At 42.7% G+C, this 23635-nt stretch overlaps 1 protein-coding gene across 10 annotated transcripts in view; it reads right to left on the minus strand.

The window, feature by feature from the left end:
* The window catches only part of Phactr2 (phosphatase and actin regulator 2), a 268605-nt gene that overhangs the window by 168888 nt on the left and 76082 nt on the right, over window positions 1-23635 (minus strand). Inside the window, exon 1 of one of the 10 annotated variants that reach the window (XM_052751068.1) lies at window positions 17142-17455. The exons of the other annotated variants lie outside the window; for them this stretch is intronic. Within the exon in view, the coding sequence (XP_052607028.1) occupies window positions 17142-17154 (13 nt within the window). The 5' untranslated portion in view covers window positions 17155-17455. Of the gene's footprint in view, window positions 1-17141; window positions 17456-23635 lie in introns of those variants that run through there. 10 annotated transcript variants of the gene reach the window in all.

Below are 23635 nucleotides of genomic sequence, written 5' to 3' on the forward strand. Positions count from 1 at the left end.
ATGGGAGAGTAGCATATACAATGTGGATACATTGAGCAAAGGGATGATTCATGTCCAGGGCTGGATAACATGGGACAACTTGAGATCTCATCACACTACTCAGTGCAATGTGCAATGTTAGAAATTATGAATTGTCACCGGGCGGTGGTGGCGCACGCCTTTAATCCTAGTAATGGGGAGGCAGAGGCAGGCAGATTTTTGTGAGTTTGAGGCCAGCCTGGTCTACAAAATCGAGTTCCAGGACAGCTAGGATTGTTACGCAGAGAAACCCTGTCTCGGAGAGAAAAAACAAACAAATAAATAAAAACTATGAATTGTCACTGCAGAATGAAATTCACTGGAAACACTTCACACAAGATGAAACTAAAGCTACCATAACTAAAGCTACAGACTATCCTAGTTTGCTCTTTCCTGCTGTGATAAAGACCGTCACGCAAAGCATCTTGGGGAGGAAGGAACTTATTTGGCTTACACATCCTGGTAACAGTCCATCATTAAGGCAAATCAGGACAGAAACTCAAGGCAAGAACCGAAGCCGAGGTCATGAAGGAACATTACTTAATGGCTTGCTCATTCCGCTTTCCTATACAATCCAGAACCACCTACCCAAAGGTGGCACTGCCCACAGTGGGCTGGGCCCTTCCACGTCAATCAAGATAACGTCCCACAGACTTGCCCACAGTCCATGACGATGGTACCATCTTCTCAGTTGAGCTTTCCTCTGTGCAGATGACCCCAGTTTGTGTCAGGCTGACAAAACCTAAGCAGCACACAGACCTATGTGATAAGTTATGAAGTGTTATGTGAATGAACTTTGCAGGTAGAGGTAGAGGTTAGGTTCTGAATCATCAAATGAAGCTGGTAGGCACCACGCAATAAACAAATTCCTCATACAGAAACTTTCCAAATTTATCGTGTGTGTGTGTGTGTGTGTGTGTGTGTGTGTGTGTGTGTGTGTGTGTGAAGAGAGAGAGAAACAGAGACAGAGAGAGGGAATGTGTATGGTGGACTGTTTCCTGACTGCTAGACAAGCGCTTTACCATTGAGCTACATTCTCAGCCCCGTATAACCATATTTTTATTATCATGCACACGATATGTCCAGCAAATATTCCTAAAGGAGATCCGAAAAGTAGCCCCAAACTTGTGACCACCGTGTTCCTTGACTCCTGGTTTATCACTGTGTGTATTATCATTGTGGTTTCCATCTCTCATTTCTGCCAGTGTCCTCAGCGCCTGGGCACAATGACCAACTAGTTTTACCTGCTCAAGTATTCATACACCCTCTCTATGGCCTCCCCTGATCCAGGGGACACCTGGGACCTCCCTGGAGTTCCTCATAGACATTCTGAACATTTGCTTCCCCTCAGAAAAACGTAGGGTGGCATTTACCTACATGAACAAAGGTCCTTCGTGAGAATACAAAAATCAACTGTTTCCCAAAACACTCTGATCAACGGTCTTGTTTAGTTTTTCCCCTTTGCTCTCAAGAATATCTGAACTTGGAAATGTAGCTAAAGTGTTCATGCTGTGCTGACCCTGTGTACAAACACTAGTTAACCATTATGGCATGATCATGATCATGGGAATTAATATGTTTCACACCTATTTCAGATGATACAGGAGGAAGTTGAGTGACAGCTCAAGCTTCAGGAGGGTAGAGAGTGAGGGAAGGCCAGGCTTTCACGTCATTCATCCCATGTGTCAGGATGTGACCCATGTCATCAGCATCTTGTTATGGGAGGGTGGTGGCGGGGGGGGGGGGGGGGGGGGGGGGGGGGGGTTGGGGCATGTGTGTGTTTGACTGTGGATACTATATATCACACATGGTGAGACCGTGCTCCTATGTCCGATATTCTATGTTAGACCTGGTAAGTCAGCACAAAATACGCTGCTTTCTAGATAACTAAGCGTGGATGTCACATTTTTCTTTTTAGACACCTCTAAAGCAGTACAGGCTGAGTGTAAAAACAAAACAATAAGAAAGTAAAATACAAAAGTTTCTCATCGATGCCATTACACTCATCTATAATCTCAGCACTTAGGAGGCCTAGGCAGGAAGGTCAGGAGTTCCAGGCTCGCCTGGGCTACACAGTGAGAGATTGTCTCACAAAGCAGCACAGAACACAAGTAGCAATAATGTTAAAATAATAATGATAATGATAATAATAATAAAGCCAAAGTTCCTGTAAAATTCTCTGGGGATTGAGAACTGCTAAAAACTGGGATATGATCTCTCCAGACATTACAATATGCAAACAGCAGTTGCTTCTATAAAATCAGTTTTTACATTATATTCACATTAACTGATGTGTGTGTGTGTGTGTGTGTGTGTGTGTGTGTAAAATAGTTCAGAATTCTTTTTCTCTCATTTGGGTATTATGGTTAAAGGATTTTTTTTCCTCCTCCATATCAAGAGTAAGGGACAATTTAAGCATACTGATACACATTTGGCACTTTGAAAACAGCTAACCTCCCTTCCTAGGAAAGGTATTTGAAATGTTCATAGAAAACAGATAAACAGTTTCACTAGACTGCACCTCCTTCAGATTGAAGAGTGGGTTCATTCAACTCCTCAATTTTTTTTTTTGTGGCGTTCCACAAGCTTCATTCCACTGATAGAGCAAATCCATCTTCGGAACACTTTGAAGATTCACGTCTCGCCCGTCGTTGCGAGCTATCAAATCCAACGTCCTTGCTACTGTAATTATTATATATCCTATCTTCTCTTCCAAGGAACCTCTACAAAACTATATTTTTTAAACTTTTGAATTTGGTTTGATGCCAGTCGAACAGAAAAAAAAGAAGAAAATATCAAGATTCAGCAGAGCTGTTTCTGGAGCGGTAAGGCTCTGACCAGCACGGTCCCCCCGGCTTCTTGCATCTCTGCTTTCCACTGTATTTCTCCTGGCTATCCTTTCCCCCCTTAAATGTTTCAAGTCTGTGTAATGAGAGGGGATAAGTACACTATTGTGCTCTACAGAACATCCAGCAGCCTGGCAACAATGGTACCCAGCGGAGAGTCCGCCAGCATGTGCTATGTATGTACTTAGGATGTGTCACCTACTGTTCTAGCCTTCAGAAGGCCCAGGAGGGACCACTTAGCCCCTGAGCTGTTCCCTGCTAAGGGAGGAGAGCAGCTGTAGGCGAGCAGAACGAGAAGGCTGTGGAACAAAACCGAAGCACCAAGAACACACAGTCCCAGGGATGGCGTGAAGGGACTAGCACGTCGGTCTCTGGGTCTGCGCAACGAGGGGCGGTGAGCCTGTTGGGGACACACAGAAGGACCAAGGTGGCGAGAGACTTGGTGCACAGCCTGTGAGTTTTGGTTTGATACAGAGGTGTGGACAGAATCCTTGCGGACTTCCGAACAGGATGAGGGGCTACCGTGAAAAGATTGCCTTTTGCTTTGCTACCCGCTTCAGAATGTCAGGTCAAGAAGTGGGAAGTAAACTGACCTGTGACATGAACCCAAGGGAAGCTGCTCTGACCCTCGTGGGGTCTGTGCACTGTTTTTTAACTTGGGCAGAAGCCCACGGGCTTGACTGTATGGTTTCTCGAACCACAAAGGAGGAGAAAACAGCCAACGAGGAGCGACTGTGGCTTGGAGCTACAGACTGGGAAACAGGACAATGTGAAAGAACTCAGGGGCTAGGGCAAGCACATGATCTGTAGACCCTGTCAGGGGTACCTGTCGATACTGCTCATGACCTAGAACTCATACAAGAGCTCAATGAGTCGGCCGTTATATTACCTTCACCAGGAGAGCCAGGCATGACCAACAGCATCCTGCAGATGAGGAGAGTGAGGTCCAGGGAGAAGCCCGCAGCTCTGGACCAGCTCACAGACGAGGTTCAGCCAAGAATTGCATGGTTTTTGAATTCTAAGCCTAGTGCTTTGGGGTTATTTCAACTACTCCAAATGTTGGAATTATGTTTAAGCCGAGAAGGCGAGTGAGTGTGACTAAATGTAAGCAAGAGTTGCAGTTTAAGAATACTTTTAATTCAATTAGAAATTCCAGTGGTGGCTGCCGAGGTAGAGCAAAGGCTGCAAAAGAGATGTCCTTCTCCGCTGATGACTAGAAGGAGCCATGAGTATTAGGTGCTTGGCTTTGCTTTCGTGGGTGTGTGGGTGCACGCACGCGCACGCGCACAGGCACATGTCTTAGGGAAAGCATACGTGGTATGAGCAACATGCGTGTGGGGTCAGTGGATAACTCTGCGGATTCAGCTGTCTCCTTCCACCTCTGTGTGGATTCAGGAACTGAACTCAGTTCACCAGATTGGTTAATCAGACACCTTAACCTGCTGAGCCATCGTGAAGCCCCCTTTCCTTGGTGTTCTTTGTTACCTAGCTTACACCAAATGGAATCCGCTAAAGCAAAAAAACGTGGGGTGGTATTTCTCCAAGCTTGTCTGCTGACCTTGTCATAATGAGGCATCTAACTTGACCTTTCCCTACAGTCTGCCCAAATCTCTGTCTGTCTCTTCATGGCTACTCTGTAACTGGATCTCCATGCTCAATTCCCACGTGAAACTACAAGGCCTTCTCTGCTCTTTCAACTCTTGACCTTCCCCTGTGGATACACTATTTCCTTATCAGCCAGGCTACCTGCCATATAAATGCACACCCTTCACACGTGCGGTCCCCTAATTAACGAACCACAGACAGAATCTCCAACCTCTGGTTTGCATATTTTTCTTTAGACCTCAAGATCATAGATTAAAATTGTTGTAGTTCACGGCTGCTATGACCAAAGTCATTTGCCTGTTCTCTTCTGGGACAGCCTTTCTGACTGGGACAAATGTAAGCAAATCTCCCTTTAAAAAAAAAACCATACTGCCTGCAACCTACAGGGTAAATCGTGTTTGGTTTCCTTTGTATAACAGTTAGTGGGAATCTGGTTTGGCACAGCTATGCCTTGTGGGTTGGCAGAGGGCCAAGCATATATCGGACTGGACATGGATTTTACATGTCATTGCAACATTTTCCATGTGCAGTTAAGCTGAGCATGGGGCCACTCTCGGGAGGTGGGGGGTGGGGGTGGGGGGTGGGAGTTCTTTGCCATAATTTCATATCTGTTTGAGCAGAACCAAGGCTTTGAGGTGTTTACATAATTTTCTGTAGAACTGTGAGAAGGGAGCTATATTTGTAATCATTTTCAAAGATGAAAGGGATAGTTGCTGAAGCCTGTAGCGCATTTAAGGAAAAAAATCTTCATTTATTTCCAGTTTTCCATTAAAACATGGGTTTTGGGGGCTCGGTTTTGTTTTAAAATAACCCAGGCACACTAAAGTACATTAGGAGATTTTATAGTTTTGATGTTCCCTGGAAACCTTTCCTAAGACTAGGAGAGACAAAGCCCACATCTGTTAGTGTGAGGGACATTTTTGTTTACAGAGAGTTAGGGCTAATGACAAAAACTGACATAAACCAGGAAATTTAGAGGCTAGAGGTGATGCTTGTTCAAAATGTATGCTCCAGGACTCCTGGTTTTCCACAGAGTCTGGATTTTAAAGACAAAGTTGGCTCAAATTTTCAACTGTCTGCCTTCTTTCAAACATTGTGACAGTTGGAGCTATTTAAACACATGTCTTTGAACTTCCTTCATTTTAAAAAAGTGACCCATAGGTTAATGAGTGCTGTGAGATGCTTATTGTTAAAGCAAATAGATCGACTCATCCACCTCGATGTCTGTTCACAGGACCATGGGTAAACACGATGGGTCCTCTGAAGGAGGAAACTCCACCCAGGAAGCTCAAGGTATTTTCATTTTGTGTGCCACCCTGACCATCCTCAAAGGTCAAGGTTAGCAGTGGTCCCTTTTATCCCTTTCTTAAAAATGCCCCCATGCCAAGCTGCTTTTAGACATGGATGGCTGCCAAATTTCCATTACTAAGAAAATAACACCCAAGTCTATGAAACGTGAATCAGTACGTAGCAGGTGATAAATTAAAGGCAAGTTGAGTGGATAGAGTTTCACACACGCCTTGGTAAATGAGAGAACCTAGTGAGTGTTTTTCCATAGGAAGTGGAACAAGTGAACACAGAATTCTTGTGGTGAGTTCTTGTTCCACTTCCACTGCCACAGCTTTGTGAAAGTTGCTTCTTGTTTACAGTGTCGGGCAGGCCTCTAATAGGACCTAGCAGAGCATTTTTGCACACAGCACAAGATCTTTGTGATTCTGATAAGAGTGTGCTTTTGCATCAACAACCATAAAGTGTCCTAACACACAAAACAGAGTGGTTTCATTTTATGGGTCTCGCCACAGGTGCGTACAAACTCATCGACAGATGAATCTAAACTCATCTAAAAGATGAATCATTTGTTTACTATGAAACAGGGTCTCACTATATAGTCCCGGGAGGCATCAGACTTGGAATCTTCATACCTCAACCTCCCCTATTACTAGCGTGTGTCACCATGAATGGCCTGTCCAGATGAACTCCACTGTATAGAGGAAGTAGAGACCGCAGATCTGGGTGTGACACAGGAGGTGTGAGTGAGGAGGAGGAGGAAACCAGAGTTGGTTTGTAAAGTGCTCTATGCCTGTATAACTTAGAAGACTAAATCACGGTCTGGGCTGAGGCCTCCTCTGCCCATCCCTAGGGTTCCTCCCAAGACTAGATTCTTTATTCCTCCAAACATTTAGAGTTAAAAGCCCTTTCCATTTGCACATTCTCAACTGTGTGGGATTGTTAAGTCAAACATTAAAAGATGGTTTTGTTTGATTGTATTGTTCTCATTAGGGGATTTATATTAAGTTTGTTATAAAAAGCACCACTTATTAATCAACATACCAGAAAAGTATATTATCAAACCACCCTATTAGAATATTGGTTCAAAATGATCTGAAATTTATTCTGGGATATGTATACATATGTGCGTGTGTACTGTGTGTGTCAGAAGCAGATATATAAGGTAGGACACGACCTATGTCTTTGTCAGGATGAAGCAGAGCATCTGTGGTAAGTCACACAGATACAGGAAATGCAACATCAGTATCTAACTGGCTCCAACCCACCCACTCAGTACAGACTCAGTTAGCGATGACCAATCATAGAAGTACTTCCGGGGGGGGGGGGTCTAATCATGTACCTCTTCTATAACATTCCACTTGGTACATGGTGTTTAGCATCTCCTATTATTTAAAATGTCCATGGAAAGACTCACCCGCAACAGTTTCTACTATGGTGTCCACTCTTAACCCTGGACATTTAACTTGCCTGAAAGACAAGGGGAGAGGTCTAGGGAGCTGGTGACCCAGGCTCTCTATACCACCTGTCTTTTACGTCACCCAGAAACAATTCTTCTACCCTAGTCATTTCCTTAAAGGTCTCTTTCATTCCCAGGCTCATGTCTCTTCAGGAAGTGGGTAAGTCCTAAGGACAAATTCTCTGTTAGACTGTTTGTTGGTGAGGAGAGGGACACATGGAAGCAAGCAGGGAGAGAGGGAAGCAAGGAGAAAAGGGGAGGGACGGGGGCTTAGAGATAGTAGAGGAGAGAGGGGAGAGAAGGAGGGGGGAGAGAAGGAGGGGGAGAGAGGGAGGGAGGGAGGGAGGGGGGAGGGAGGGAGGGAAGGAGAGGAGGTTTAGAGTTAGGAGAGGAGAGAGAAGAGAGAAGGAGGGAGGGAGGGAGGGAGGGAGGGAGGGAGGGAGGGAGGGAGGGAGGGAAGAGAGGAGGTTTAGAGTTAGGAGGGGAGAGAAGGGGGATGAGAGGGAAAGAGATCACACTATAATGATGGTTCTCACACTGGTTGCTCTATCAGGATAATACGGACAGCTCATCTACAAAACCTGACATTTTGACCCCCCTCCCTCCAGAATGGCATTTGTCCAGCATGGAACACAGAGGTCGGCATTTCAGAAAACATTTACCAGTGTTTTTTACACATGGGTAGCATTCAGAACAACCCTCCTGACTCCTTGAAGGACACAAAAGATGTCTAAGAGGGGCCATCTGCCCTTAAGACTTTGCAGTCTGGTTTGGAAGAAGGCTCAACCCGAGTATTGCTAGTAAGTGGAGTAGATGCTGTTGAATTCCACACATGCTCCGAGAATAGCCAGGGCTTGGAGGTTAGGGGGGAAGATGTTAGAAGCCAGACTTGGGGGGCTGAGGCAATAGTAAATCTCCTCCCCCTGCTGCTCTCCCTCTGTAAACCCCTCCCTCAAGAACTGGCTGTGTGGATTTCATCTTGGGAGCTCCAGATCCTGCTCGTCTATGTATTGGCATGCCTTCAATTCAGCAGGTACACGCATGTCATATCTCTACCTAAAACCTTTCAAAGGTTCCTGAGAGCTGGTAGGACAGAGGCCCAAATGGTGGGTTCTTGATGATTATCCTGAAGAAGCTGAGCTTCAGCTGGGTCCCTTTCTCATGACTTTCATCAGTCCCCAACAACACTGGCCTAGATTTTTGTCGTACAAACACCCTAATCAGTTTCTGGGGAATTTGTGATTCTCACCTTGCATGAGACCCTCTCAGGGGCTTTCTCTGGTGGCCCTATATAGAATAATACTCAACTGAACCCATGCTCTATCTAAATATATATCGATCACCCCTAACTAGAAAATCTGAAATAAAAAAATGACTCTCAAAACTTTTGAGTACCAATATGATGTTATATGTGGAAATGCTATGCTTGAACACATGTGATGAGCTGCAGTCAAAATATAAAATCATCTTCCAACTGTGCGTGTTGATCAACTTCCAGTCACTAGAATAAACACCCAAGGAAATCAACTCATAAAGAGACAAGGTTGATTTGGCTCACAGTTTGGGAGGTTTGAGTCCATGATCAGTCGGCCCTGTGGCTTTGGACCTGTGTCTCCACAGTATGTCATGCAGAAACACAAGGTGCAGGTACAATGTTCACCTTATGGCCCAAGAGGACAGGAGAAAAAGGAAGAGACAAGAGTCCCATATTTCCCCTTTAAAGGTGTGGCCCTAATCACATAAATAGCTCCTACTGGCCTCTACCTTGTAAGGCTTTCACTACTTCCCAACCATGCCTCCCTGAGCACCAAGCCTCCAAAACATGGCTTTTAGGATACATTCAGATCAGTGCACAAGAAGCAGAGAACACGTAAGTGCATGCTATGTTGAGACTTGGGATTCTTTCCTAGAGTGTCACATTATATACTTGCAAATACTTCAAAGTCAGAAAATAAATCCAAAATTGTAACTACTTCTGACTCCAAGCATTTCAAAGAAAGGATGCCCAATGTGTATCCATCAATGAACTTCACAACACGGAACTCTCAAGCATTTTCTCTACAATGACTCCTTAATTTTCTCTGTCAAAAAGAAGGTTCAGGAAGGAGTTCTGTGTCATTTCCTGTGTCCACGCTGATTAGCATGCTGTCTGGAACACAGTTGGTGCCTGAAAATACTTCCTGGATGTATGGGTACAGGAATGATGGATGGCATGGGAAGAACACAAGAACCAAAGCAAGCGGCACACACATTTATTTTTTTTTTTTACATGTACAAAACAGAGGCTAGAACAGACTGTGGAAACAGGAGAGGCAGGAGCACTGACAAGATACGGTGAGAAACCCAAGTGCGGGCAGTTACTAATAGCAACGAATGGCAGGATTTGAACTTCACACCTATTAAGGTGTAAAAACTGCTAGGACTGAATGATTCAGGTCTAAGAATGGAAACCACGACTCGAAAGTCCAGTCATGAGACTTCATTTCAGTCACCAGACATAATTAGAAAGTTAAATATTTTGAACCAAGTGGTTTATGTGAGGAAACTTAAAAATGTAATTTGGGGGCTGTTGGATAGCTGGGTACCATGGAACTGAATGTTTTAAAGGTGGTAACAGAGCTACCTGAAAAAAAAAGCTTGCAGATACTTTATATGAAGTAGTAGGAAAACCTGCCTCGGTCTGGGTCTCATCTAACCAGATAAGGGGATTGAAACCCTGCCATCTTATATGTGGCCTGGCTTCTCTGGAAGACAAGAGAGACACTTTACAAATGGGTGTGTCTACATTTTATTTAAATATCATTAAAATTATTCACGTCCCTTTATAAAAATAATTTATGTTAATGACCTTCATACTATTACACCCTTCAGAGAAAATTGTGAATAACTTTCTGCCATGGTGTAAGACCTCATTCGTGAAGTTTAGTACATGCATTCTATTTCATAAATTGTCATGACTGTTGAATACTTATGAAAGACTTGGATAGCTATATTTTGGGGGGGTGTGGAAACAGTATCCAGTCATGTAGACCAGGCTATCTTCAAACTCAAAATCCTTTCGTCTCAGCTTATATTTTGTTCTTACCCATGCACTGATGTCTGCATCAGGTATTTCAAAATTAATTCCCTTTTGGAAAAATTGTTCCAAAGTCATTAAATGACCTATTTGATTTAAATTTTAAAAACACCATTTGTTACACCCAAACATTAGGTTCAGGCTCTGTACGTAGTGCTGTGGAAGACATAAAGGGCCAGAATCATCATTCTTAAAGCTGCTTGACAACAGAAAAATGCTGGATTTGGCTGTTGTCGGAAGAGTTGGATTTGCTTAGAAACCATCCACTTAGTGGGTAAAGCTTTTACCCCAGCTTAATGAGATGTGACTCAGGGGCAACTAATATTTACTAATAGGTTGACTGCAAATATTAACGGTGTAATTTTGTAAAATATTTAACTTGGCATGAAGAGAAGAAGATGCATTCACAAAATCTATGTTTCCCTCCTCTCCAGACGCGCAACGTTTAGTTGAATGTGTTTGTCCTTTGTTTTTGCTGCGCTCCTGGTACCTGAAGTATAAAAATAGAACTCTGAAATTGCCGTTGACATACAAAATCTCCTATCATCAATTTTTAATGCTTCATTCTAAATGTTAAGTTTGGATAAATAAAAGATGTGGCTTCACTCTGAGGCCCATGTTTGCAATTAAATTCCACTCCGGTACAAAGCAGGCTGAAGTCCCGGCTGCCTCGCTCCTCTTACGTCATCAGAAAGTGACTGTAAGCATCACTGGCACGCCCCGAAGGCCAGCAACAAGGAAGAATAAGCAAACCTTGAACATAGAGGACATAGTCATTCCATTTCTAACTAACCAAGCGTTGGTATTTAAGGACACACCTGGTTTTCTAGGCACCAAAAGTGACTACTTATTTTAGGAAGTTGAGAGTCAGAAAAGCATTCAGGAGAGGAAGCATAGGGTGAAAACAGAAAGCAAACATGAGAACAGAGAGACTTGAACAGTGATTTCCAATTTTGCAGACCTACCTCACATACCTAGGCATTCTGTGGGAAACTCTGGGGTTGATAGAATTGGGAAGGACAACTCTGTGTCGTCCATCTGAGGAATCTCCAACAATTGTCAGTTAATGCAGGCAAGGAATTATATGCTAATCCTAGGAGCATGCTAACTGCCTCGTTGAATACTGTTAAACTCAACAGTTTCCCAACTTGTCTGAACATTAAATTCTCAGTGTGCCTATCTTGTGGAAGTACTTAGCAGCTCGTGGAACGAGGATAAAATGGAATATTATTCATGTTTGTTCCCTGCTTTGTCACCCAAGTGTGTGCTTGTTGCTTTTCTTTCCATAACATTTCCAACGGTTCCTTTTGACTGAAACCACTTGACCAGCCTTCCTACTTCATCTTGTGAATATAGAAAATGTAGAGTTTATTATGCTGTTGTAAAGATGAGAGTTTGCAAAAGGAGAGGGGGAAAAAACATTGAGAACCAATTCCAATGGTCTGAAAACAAAAAGAAGAAGGCTTCTTTTTGAGACACTTTCTCTGCTGCTGTACACACTTGGCCAAGCTTAGCAATTTATTCTCAGGAGGTCAAAGCCACTCTACAGTTAAAATGAAAACTAGAAAGAATACTTAGTGTCATCCTTAGAGCACTTAGCGTTTTAACATAAGCCTATTTTCACTTTTTGAAGTTTTCTTTTAAAGAGCAGTGATTTCTACAATAATATAAGCATCTAGCAAACAAATGTCCCCCAAAGTAGATTTATCGAGCACTCATTATTTTTGCTTAGAAAAGTATTTTTACACGAATCCTGGGTGTTCTTAAAAATACTCATTTACAGAAATGTAAAATGCTGAAATAACACAGTGGTCTTTTTGATAAATTATAGTGGTAACCATCTGTTTCATTGTAAATACAATATACAATAAAGCGTTGAGGATTTAGGTCAGTAGGGGAGTGTTAGACTTGTAAGCACAGGGTCCTGAATGTGGTCCTCACCACTCAGACATGAAACACTAAGGACAATAAAGTGATCAGTAATAAATGTAAGGAGTCTTTCAGAGAGGAAAAATATATTTCTTTTTTAATTACAAAGAAAATCTGTGTTAAATTTGTATGGCTTATTAGGATAACTGTAACTATTACAGTCCCTTACATCAAGACTGATAACCTCCCAACCAAGAGTGCATTCATAGGCACATATGAAAAGTATTTACATACATGTGTGTGTGATATACATTCATATGTTGTATACATATGTTATATGCATGTATGCTATATTTCTACAAAGTATCATGACTAGCAAAATTACAGATAATAATAGATGAATACTACTGCACTAGGAGATTAGAGGAAGAAGATAAATATGCCAAATATGGTTTGCAAACAAAGTGAACTGTCTTAGGAGGCATTCTCTTTCAAAATGCTTCAACTCTCATGGGGAGTTTACCCCTCTAGTCACCCTTCTCCTGATGAAACAGTACCTTTGATTGTTCAGACACGTTGGTATGAGAGCCTTCTAAAGTAAATTCTCCTGTTTAAAAATTTGAGTTTTAAACCTGCTTAAAATAAAATGTCTTTGTGTTTACATCTTCTCATACAACAGTCTGGCCCTTACCCAAATTATTTTAGTCCTTAGGGACATTTTCCCACCGTGGGTCTGGTCTTCTTTCCATCTAGGTTGAAAGGATGAAGTCTTTGAAAGTTTCTTTACTCTATAGCCCGCTATGGGATCTGCCACAGGCGGCGGGGGGGGGGGGGTGGGGGGGGGGGCGCAGGGGACGGCATTAACTGTTCATGGGGTCACTGAGCTGAATATATACACATTTAAATATATATTTAAATAGGTAGAAAATCCAAACAAACCAACTACCCTGCTTTATCTCAAATCCATATTTAGTAAAGACCACCCCTCCTGTGTGTGTGTGTGTGTGTGTGTGTGTGTGCATGCGCGTGTGCATGTGTGTGTGCGCGCACACACGTGCACGCACTTGCATGTAAATCTTCCATCTACTTTGAACTTCTGTGGCTCACACAGGAGGTGTTTCTAATTCAACAGTTCCAAAATAGGATTTGCCACCTTTTCCTTAAAATGTATTCTGTGTTCATAGTGTCAGACTATTAGATTCTCAAACGAGAAACCCCAAAGGTCTCCTTTGACTAGGCAAGCTCTGCCTACGTACACACTCAGCATGCTCTATGATGCACATCCAATGCACCCCTCTACCCCATCCCCACGGAGCTACCCACATCAATTTCCAATTATACACTGGGGCCAGTCACCTGACTGCTCTCATTGCTCACTTTTCCACGCTGCCACTCACATTTCTTCTAAAGCCACCTTGCTAGAACAGATATTTGCTCACAAGGCAGCCTGCTTCAGTTTTCCAATGACTCTCCAAATAGCATATGCCAGCCACTGTAGCAAAAGCTTTTCAAGGATTATCTTCTTTTCTCTTCATTCCAATCTTACGAGATGGGAGATGGACTGTCATCTCTTAGAGATGGGAGATGGCAGCAAATGAAGTTTCTATCACTTGTTCATTGTCCCCCAGGGTGACAGAATCATTCAATACGTGTGTATCATGACTGGGAGTTCTTGATGGCTCTGTTGTAAACCTTCCTCAGTCTACCGCAGACTAACCCTCCTAGTTCTTTGGCAAGGAAATCAAAGATAGTAGATGTGATTCAGAGATTGTACACCAAGGGTCAAAAGCCTTTGAGCCAAAAAATTATAAGGCAAAAGGCCAAGGGCTCTCAGCAGCTGTTGCCTTCTCTCTCAATCACAGCACCTTTTAAAATCTATACAATGTGAATAAAATATATTGATTTCAAGCAAGGAAAATGAGCCCAATAAATGGGAAAGAACAGTTTACAATACTGTGGAGTGACATTGTTTTGGATATTTACCATTCTCTACTCATCGTCAATGCCTCAACCTCTTTTCAAGAGTCACTTATGAGAACCTCTTGAGGAACCGAGGCAAGAAATGGCAGAGGGACACAAACATACCAGTGGAGTGACTTGGACTGTACGTGTGGCCATTGGTTAGTAACTATAAAAGGCCACCCCTCTGAGGTTGTGAAACTTCAAAGAAGAAAATGCTGTAGGAATTGTTAAAAAAAAAAAAAAGATTGTGGGTTGCTGAGAGTGTCCTGACACAGTCCATATACATAGTTTGATAAATATTTTATTGTTATTCCAGGAAAAGCTTTTAAAGGAAGACCTAAGCCAGCAGTAATGGGGAAGGGATGTCTCCTTCCCCTGAGCTGGTGGGAACGTTGTTGGCTCTGCTCTGAAGAGAAGACTGGATCCCAAAGGCAACGTCTCTGAGCAGCACATGCCTCACCCAAAGGGACAGAATCCTCTGTGGTGGCTCTTTTCCTTGTTTAACAACAGAAGCCACGTGAAACTGTCTCTAATGTGGTATTCTGATTGATCGGAATAAATCGAAGGCATTTAGCTCGTGCAGCCCCATTCTTGTGTTCCTGCCTAAGGATTATGCAAGTCCCTATGGAGGAAGGGGACTTGCTGGAAGGGGTTGTGGCTCCTTCAGGAAGAAAATGATGGTCCAACTGTCATGAGGGAGTTCAGCTTCAAATGGCGGGGCTCAGAGAGTCACCACTGAAGTCCACTTCTGATTAGAGATAGATGCAAATATTCAACAGCACTGTTTTATTTAAATGAAACTGGAGAAGCTTCAATGCCCCAAGTGAACTAACTGGGCCACTTGGCATCATGTTAAGGACAGCTCAGCTTTGAGTTTTTGGGGGTTTGTTTTTGGCCACTTACCAATACACCTTAAATGCCATTCTTATAGCGAATACAGTTTATCAGAGTATATGTAGGTAACTGATGTTTACCTTGTCCCTCTGCATGACTCGTGCTTACATCATCCAAAAAACAATGACTGTGCAAAGTGATCACTGATGGCCAATCATATGGCACTGTAAGAAAATATTATTTCTGAATTTCCAAATAGTCTCACTGAAAGTCTGTCTTCCTGTCAAAAAACATGCTTTCCTATCCTGGGGATTGTACCTAAAACTGGAAATAATAAAGTTCTGTTTTAAGAGTCACTTCCCAGAGTACATTAGCATGAGTGAAACTTGTCAAGAGCATAGGTGTTTTGTTAGTGGCATTTAGTTACACAAACAAATACAGCTACAAATGGTCTAAACACTCATTCCCCCAAAGCTATAGTTAGCTAAGAAAAAAATAATCAGCCTTTATAATTTTGAAGCCTCCAAAAAGGCTGCTCCAGTATGCTGTTTCTTGAATTTTTCTTAAATGGCCTTTAGAATAAATATATGAGTCATTTCAGAAGGGCATTTACTGAATTAAAGTGATGATTCTGCCAGGTTGTCAGTATAATTAATTGTGAGTGGCTGAAGTTTTAGAAGAGGCTAAATGAAAGTTGTTTGTTTATTTATTTGTCTATTTTTTTTACTCACTTCTCTACTGCAATCAGAGAAGTTTCTGGTTGATCTTCAGAATGTGCCATGTCATAGACTGGCAGACCTTGGAGAGCTCATGCCAAGCTCTACAGCACAGTGTCATAACCAAAGTGGGGCTACAGGTATACGCAGGAATCCAGCCTGCCTTCACCTACTGTTCCTAAACACACACACACACACACACACACACACACACACACACACACACACACACACGCGCACGCACACAAGTACGCACACACGCACGTACGCATACACACACACACACACACACACACACACACACACACACACACACACACACTCCTCTTGTTTTATTTCTTCCATCCCCCTAGGATTTTCATTCCTGATAATATGCTATTCTAATTTATTTAAGTTTGTTCAATGTCCACGCCAGAATGATTATAATGAGTGTTTGCAGCCTGGCAAGCTACTCTATCCAAGGCCGCAGAATATGCTGCCTTCAAAAATCTCGGCACGTCTAAACTACCTACACAGATGACCGAAACTGATCAATTTCCTAACAAACTCGTTTACCACCAGGGGGGGTGGTCTTGGGGTATAGGCTATACCATCAACAGCCAATCCTCTCAGGAGAGCACCCAGAGTTCCAGGCGCTGCAGACACCACCATCCAGTCAGAACACCAAGTGACTGACCTACTGAGTTTCAGAGGGGAGCTAATCCAGAGCATAACTGGGGGTGGGGGGGGGTCAGAAAATGGGAACAATCCCACAGCATGTAGCTTCTAAGAGTTCTCTATAGCAAAGAAAGACCAAAAACTTCTCCCTGAGAAGTGAAGATTTTAATTAGTTAATTAATTAATTAAGATTAATTAGCTAAAATACTTCCCCAGGTATGTTTGTGTAGCTATCATGCAAAGACAGTATAAACAAGCACTCTTTTAAAAGATAAATGACAGACTGGTACCTAATGTCTGTATTCTCCTATTAAAATATCAAAGCACACAGCAATATTTTTGACAATGTGTTCTAATAGGATAAAAGCATCAGACCAAATAATTCTTAAGTTATTACACAGTGAATATTATAATGTTTCCAAAAATCTATCAACTCTAATATTAGCTCCATGTCCCTTCTGCCATCCCTTAGTACTACTTTTGTCATTAACTCTATGCATTTTTGTACCTACTGTGCTCAGCACAAAAGATCAAACACCCCATTTCCTGCAGCCTAAATTAAAATAGCAGGGTAGTCTTCAAAAAAAGGTGACCGTGGCATGGGAATCTATGTCCCCAATTTCTAAACTGCAAAGCAAACACTGATTTCCTTGTGGTCCATGAACCATCAGGGTTAAGGTACTGCATGCCTCCCAATCTGGAACAGTAAAGTCCAGAATTCAAGCCACAAATAGGGAAGGATGCATGCTGCAGAGGATGTGGGCTGCAGAGGAAGCCAGCAGCTAGGAAGAATTAGGGCTCGTTTGACCTACCGGCTTTGTCCATGTCTCAGGAGTGGCGAGTCGGGTCCTGCAGCTGGCAGCCTGGAAGCCCTGGCTCTTCTGACTAACGGAGCACCCTGCCCTTATACTGATTATCAGCCCTTGCTGGCACACTGAGCACACTTCACGCACTGTCTGCAGGAGCCACCGCCAGGAAATTTATATCTCCAAGGATGACAAACAGCCATTAGCTCCATTACAGGCTGATTAAGAGAGACTGAGCCTATCAAGTGGGTACTTGAGTCCCCCGGGGTTTCCACCTCTGTTCTAAGCAAAGGAGGAAAAGAAAGAAAGAAAAAGAAAATGCTTGCAATGTTGAATGTGCTGCACGTTTAGGGGGAAAAAAAGTGCACATGCTATGCAAAAACACACTGCTTTCCAAAAGATGCCAGAGCCAACAGGAACAGGAAAAGGCACGGATAACTGAAAGGTAACAAGGAATCTCCCCAAATACTACAATAAAGGATCCTTTCTTGGGGGGGGGGGGTAGACCAAGTGGGCTTCAATCCTTATCACTAATATCACAGGAAGAGTTTTCCATTTAAGAGTATAAAGTGTTTTGGTTATTGTTGGGGGGCAGGGAGAGGCAGATAAAATATTTAAATGCATTGCTGTTCAATTTTGGTGGTGGTTTGTTTGTTTTGTTTTGTTTTTTAATTACAACTAATTTCCATATTCCTGCTCGGAATTTTTATCCACCTGTCCTCACAGCAAAATATACAGGAAATTCACTAATGAAACTAATGATAGGAGACATTTGCCAAAAGAGGTCAGGCGGGAGATTGGACTGTGTCTTGCTCTCCGCAGCCGCCTGAGCAGTGGACACCCGAGGGTCAGAGGAGAGGCATTGATGAAAACCTGGCAGGCCACCGCACTTCGTTTCTGTAATTTGGCTGTGTAAACAAGACCCTCCAAACTGCTCATGATATGAGAGTGCAGGGACCTGCAGGGTCCTGACGACATCACATGCCAGGGCCATGTGGCTGCAATCATACGAGATCCCGGAGCCCAAACAACTCTTGTCTTCTGCATTTTGTCAGGTATAGGAAGATGATTTACAATGACCTCATTTGATCTACAGCGCAATAAATATACACGACAGCAAGGCTCTGGGGGATTATTGTTCTGAAAGGGTTAAAAAAAAAAAAGAAAAAGTCTAAGAGCCGGTGATGTGGCTCAGGTGGTCGTGCTTGCCTAGCATGCACGGAGGTCTGAGTGCTAAGTTCGGGTCATCAGAAAAGCAAGTGTGGTGATGCACACCTGTAACCCCAATACTTGAGGAGCAGAGGTCGGGGTGCCAAACTTCAACGTCACTCTCAGGTACACAGTAAGAAAAACAGCAACAAAAATCTCTGGTATTGTCGTTGCCTATGGTTGTTCAATCATAAAGGGAGTTATTTATATCCCTGGAACTCCCGGATGACAAACCACTTACAAATTCTTCAGTCCTCCATTGCAACTGAGATTAATGACTTGTGTTTCCCCTATAAATTCAGACATTCCTATGGATGCTAGGTTCTTTCACAGGATAAGCCAAATACTGCACGCCTGCCTATCACTGTCAACTCTGAAAAGCCACCTTTCTCAGAGATTCTGCCCTTGCCTTACACTGCTCTTACATGCTGACCTCCCAAGGCATCCCAGACAATACAAGCAAAAGTATGGGCAACCTAGAGAGATTTCTAGAAAGAACAGAACTATCACTGAGTGTCTCTACTAAACACCGCACTACTTACAAGCCGCACTCCGGATCCTGGATCCCATCTCCCTGTAGCAGCCACCGGTCCCCCAGTGATGTTTTATCCCTATTAATTTTAATTCTGTCACATGATTTCCAAGATTTATCATGCCATGAATTAAAATAAAAAGGGTTTTATATTGTATGTTTTTTTTTTTTAAAGAAAAGCTTGGTTCCCATCAAACTGAAATCACTGTGGTCTCCACACCTCATCAACTTGCCCTGATTAAGATGTGACAGCCGCCCAGACTGTCATCAGCACAAAATCTAGGGCAAACTAACTATTTTTGAGGGAAAAAAGCGAGAGGAATTAGCAGAGACATAAGAAAAAATACATCCTTAAGTCTGAAGTCTTGGCAAGAGGTAGCTAGCTGGACATCATCAATGGAAAGTCCTTATCGCCCAACACGCATACCGTTATACTGTTTTTGTTCATGGTTCAAAAATTTAAGTCTTGGTTCCTCTTCTTGCTGTACCTCACCTCTAAATGACAAATGGGTTGTGTTCTGAATATTTGTTTTGTTGGCTACTTGAAATACACTTTAAAATACTGATCACATTCCTTGGACAACCCAATAAATACTCATTGGTGTGATTTATCTCAGACCCACAAGCCCTTATGTGCAGTTTAAAAATGTGTAAAGTTCTGGAAAATCTGATTCCTGTTTAAGTTTCCCAACCCAACTGAATACTATTTCAAATCTTTATTTCATTCAGAGTGAACGAGCATGTCTTTCTGCAGCAATTTGATTGCTACTGTTTATATGAATCCACTCACACTATACTGAGGATAATCTACTTCTGTATAGTATACTCTTTTGCACTACCTTTCTTAAAAAAAAAAGCATGAATTCAGAAATACAGTTGACACCTAAGGTTTCAGATTAGGAAAGGACTACAATCCTCCAGTACATTTTTGCAGCTCAAAATGGTAGGTGATATATTTTTTTGGTGATAGATAGGTTGACTGGCTTGATTTAAGCATACAACATCATGTAGATACATCACAACATCACATCATGCTTCATAAGTATATATAGTATGATGTATTTAGTTTATCAATTTAAGAGCACTGAAAAAAATCTTTAAAAATGAAATAAGAGGTAAAACTTAATCCTTTAACTTGTTTTGCTACAAGACCCCTTCAACATATTAAGAAACTCCCTTTCTCCTGTCCTCCCCTGCTAATCTCCCAAACCATCCCAGGTAATGCCAGACGAGCCATACAGGGAGACTTCTATTGGTGAGTGTCTATTGTGAACCAGGCTCTGCATATAAGTCGTATGCAGGACCCAGAATCTCATCTCCATGTACCAGCCACTATTACCCCAATGACCTTTCCTCTGCCCTTGCCCAGCACCAGAAAGACCACGTAACAAGAAAAAAGTACAGATCTATGGTCCACTGTCCTCAAGCCACAGGGAGAATCCCTCCTTCCGATGATTTAATTCAGAAGCATATCTACCGTGCTTTAGCTGAGGAGTGTGTGGGTATAAAATGCTCACTGGGAGCTTTACATTGTCCCAGAGATGCTGTGTGGCACAGAAACTGCACTGATCTGCCCCCAAAAAAAAAACTCTATTATGTTTCTAAATAGGAGTTTAGTTCCTGTCTTTATTAACCCTCCCATATGTACAGTTTCCAGCTTGCTTAGAATAGCTTGTTTGAAGCTGGAGGTAATTTGGACCACCTGCACCCACAGTACCCTCAAAGCTACCCCACCTTCAGAAAGAGGGTTACGACCCTCACCATCTGGTTTCCTTCTCTCTTATAAAGAATGTTTGGAGAAGGTTGTTTAAAAGATGTTTGACAACATACAAAAAGGGAGGAAACACTTGCAATCTATACATCTGACAAGGGGTTAACATCCAAAATACACAAGGAACCCCAAAAAGCTGAAGAGCAAAACATCCCCCCAAATAACCCGATGTTAAAAGGAGGCAAAAGATGTGAACAGACAGACATTTGCAAAGCTAGACATACAAACGGCCAACCCATACGTGAGCGAAGTGATCAACATTAACAACCATCAGAGAGATCCATGTCAAAACCACAAGACATCACTTCACTCTAGTTAGAATCGCTGTTACCAAAAAAGACAAACATGTTGGCAAGGGAATAAAGAGAAAAACTGGGCCTCTTACACGCTTTTGATGGAAATGCAAATTACTACAGCTATGGAAAACAATGTAGAGTTTTTTCTTTTAAAGCTAACTAAAAATAGAACTTCCAGATGATCCAACAACCACACTATTGCTTGTGTATATAAGGACAATGAAATCAATCTATTGAAGAGGCATCTGCATGCCCATGTTTACTCCAGAATATTTGTGGTACCTGAGCTGTGGAACCAACCCCAGGGCGGCGGGGGAGAAGCATCAGTGTGAGGTAGTAAATGCATGGCTGGGTGTTAGTGGTCCATTAAAAATAAAACATGAAATCCTGTCATTTATGACAACACATCCAGGAGCTGTTAAGTGAAGCAGGAAGAAGAGATGAATGTTGGGTGAGCTCACCCACGTATGGAACCATAGACAAGGACAACAGTGGCTAGCAGATAACCAGGAAGAGGGGGAAAGGGAGAAGAGAAGAGCTTGGGCAGCAGAAGGACAAGTCCCAGTGTGTCAGCACATGGAAGGTGACAGCAGTTTGCAATAGTGTCCTGCAGATAGCTAGCAGAAAAGAAGTCGAATGTTCTCACCCCCACCCACCCACAATGACAATGATCTGAGGTGACAGACAAGCCAGTTACCCTGACTGATCATTACAAAATGTACCAAGGAAACCCAAGAGGACATTGTAACCATGTGTCCTAGTTTGCCTTCTGTACCTGTGATCAAACACTGCCCCCAAGACAAGTTGGGGAAGAAAGGGTTTATTCCATCCTATGCCTCCATGTCCACTCCATCATCTAGGTAAGCCAAGGCAGGAACTCAAAGCAGGAACCTGAAGGTGAGAACTGAAGCATAGACCATGGAGGAATACTGCTTACTGGCTTTCCTTTTATGACTTGTCCAGCTTGCTTTCTTATCTACCATAAGACCACCTGCCCACACCTGGCACTGCCCACAGTGGGATGGGACCTTTCACACCACTCATTAATCATGAAAACACACCACATATATACCCACAAACCAATCTGACAGAGGCAATTCTTCAGCTGACTCTTCCCATGTGACTCTATTTATGTCAAATTGACAGATGGATGTAGACAATTAATTTCTAAAAACTGAATACAAATTCACATTTTATAATAACAAACAAACAGAAAATGTTTATGACTCCAAGCTTGTTCAATTCAGATAACAACAGCAAAGGCCAGTGATATCCTGGGCCTTCAACAGTATCAATGTGAACATTTCTATTATATCTTTCTTTACAAAACTCTATTTAAGTGGGGCTGGAGAGAAGGCTCAGTGGTTAGGAGAGCCGGGTGAGCCATCATGAGGACTGGAATTTGGATCTCAGAGCCCTCCTTAAACCCCAGCTCAGTTGATTTCTGGGTCTTACTACTGTCCAGCCTAGCTGAGAAAACATTAGCCTCAGATTCAGGGAGGGAGCCTGCTTCAAAAGAAAAGGTGGAAAGTGATAGGAGAGAATATCCAAGACCCTCTTCTAGTCTCCACATGCATGCACAGACTTGATTTGGTTGCCTATAAAGTTACACAGGCTTCACTAATCACAATGAAACTTGGGGTTCTGAGGCTCGAACTTAGGTCTCTCACATACGCTTTACAGTTAAACTGTATCTCAGTCCTTTGTATCATTTCTTAAGTTTCCTAGTAAATGTTCTCCCTGCTTTCGGAGTGGCAGGAGGGGGTCCCAGGGAGGAACTGGGGACAATAATGCTCTGCAATTTGGAGTCCTGGGGCATAGTCAGGGCACTTCATATGGATGCTGTGGACAGCTAAAGCCAGAGACACATTTCCAAGGGCAGCTCAGTTCTTGACTCTCAGGTTAGAAATATCATACTTCAGCGGATGCACAGGAATCCTCCACAAAGCCAGACTCTCCCTTACCATGGAAAATTTAAGAGGATAAATTGCTCAAGTCCATTCTGTTGCTTGTCCTCTCTCCCCCAACAGCTCCTGCCCCACAGCTCCTGCCCCACAGCTCCTGGACACAAAGCTCAGCCTATTTGGCTACTTGACCTTTTCACGTTCTGATTTTTCCAAAGATATATATTTTTAAAATGTGCTGGAATATCAACTTCCCATGAGAAAGATTGCTCCCAGCTCCCCTAGAAACAGATTTTGCTGGGAATCTGTTCTGAAGGCATCTTGGCCACTATTTTACAAAAACAACTATAAGACATAATTTTGATAAGCCAAGTACTTGGGTTTATAACTCTCCTAAGACTAACACAAATCCCTGACCTATTAACAGACAAACAAATCCCTCAAAAAAAAAAATACACACAAGAAAGTTCTGTCATAATCTTTCCAGGAGGGTCTAAGCTTAAGCATTTGCCTGATACTTCAGTGTCTGGATTTTAGACAGTACAGATGTGGCATGCCTGTGTTTTGGGTTATTTTGAGTAGTCTCCTTTGGAGATTTCCCTGCAGATGAAGGGTGTCTTTGGGGATTGCTGAATAGATGGCTAACATTCATTTCTCTCGTTTTATCAATGGCATTTCATGTGTCTTCCAGTCCCACATAACATCTTTTTTAAAAAAATCTCTTTGACAGTTTCATACATGGACCCAGCGTATTTAGATTGTCTTTGCCACTGATTCTCTCTCCTACC

The sequence above is a fragment of the Peromyscus californicus genome, unplaced genomic scaffold (genome assembly GCF_007827085.1).
Source record: "Peromyscus californicus insignis strain IS unplaced genomic scaffold, ASM782708v3 Scaffold_22__1_contigs__length_63687245, whole genome shotgun sequence".
In the NCBI taxonomy this organism is placed as follows: domain Eukaryota; kingdom Metazoa; phylum Chordata; class Mammalia; order Rodentia; family Cricetidae; genus Peromyscus; species Peromyscus californicus.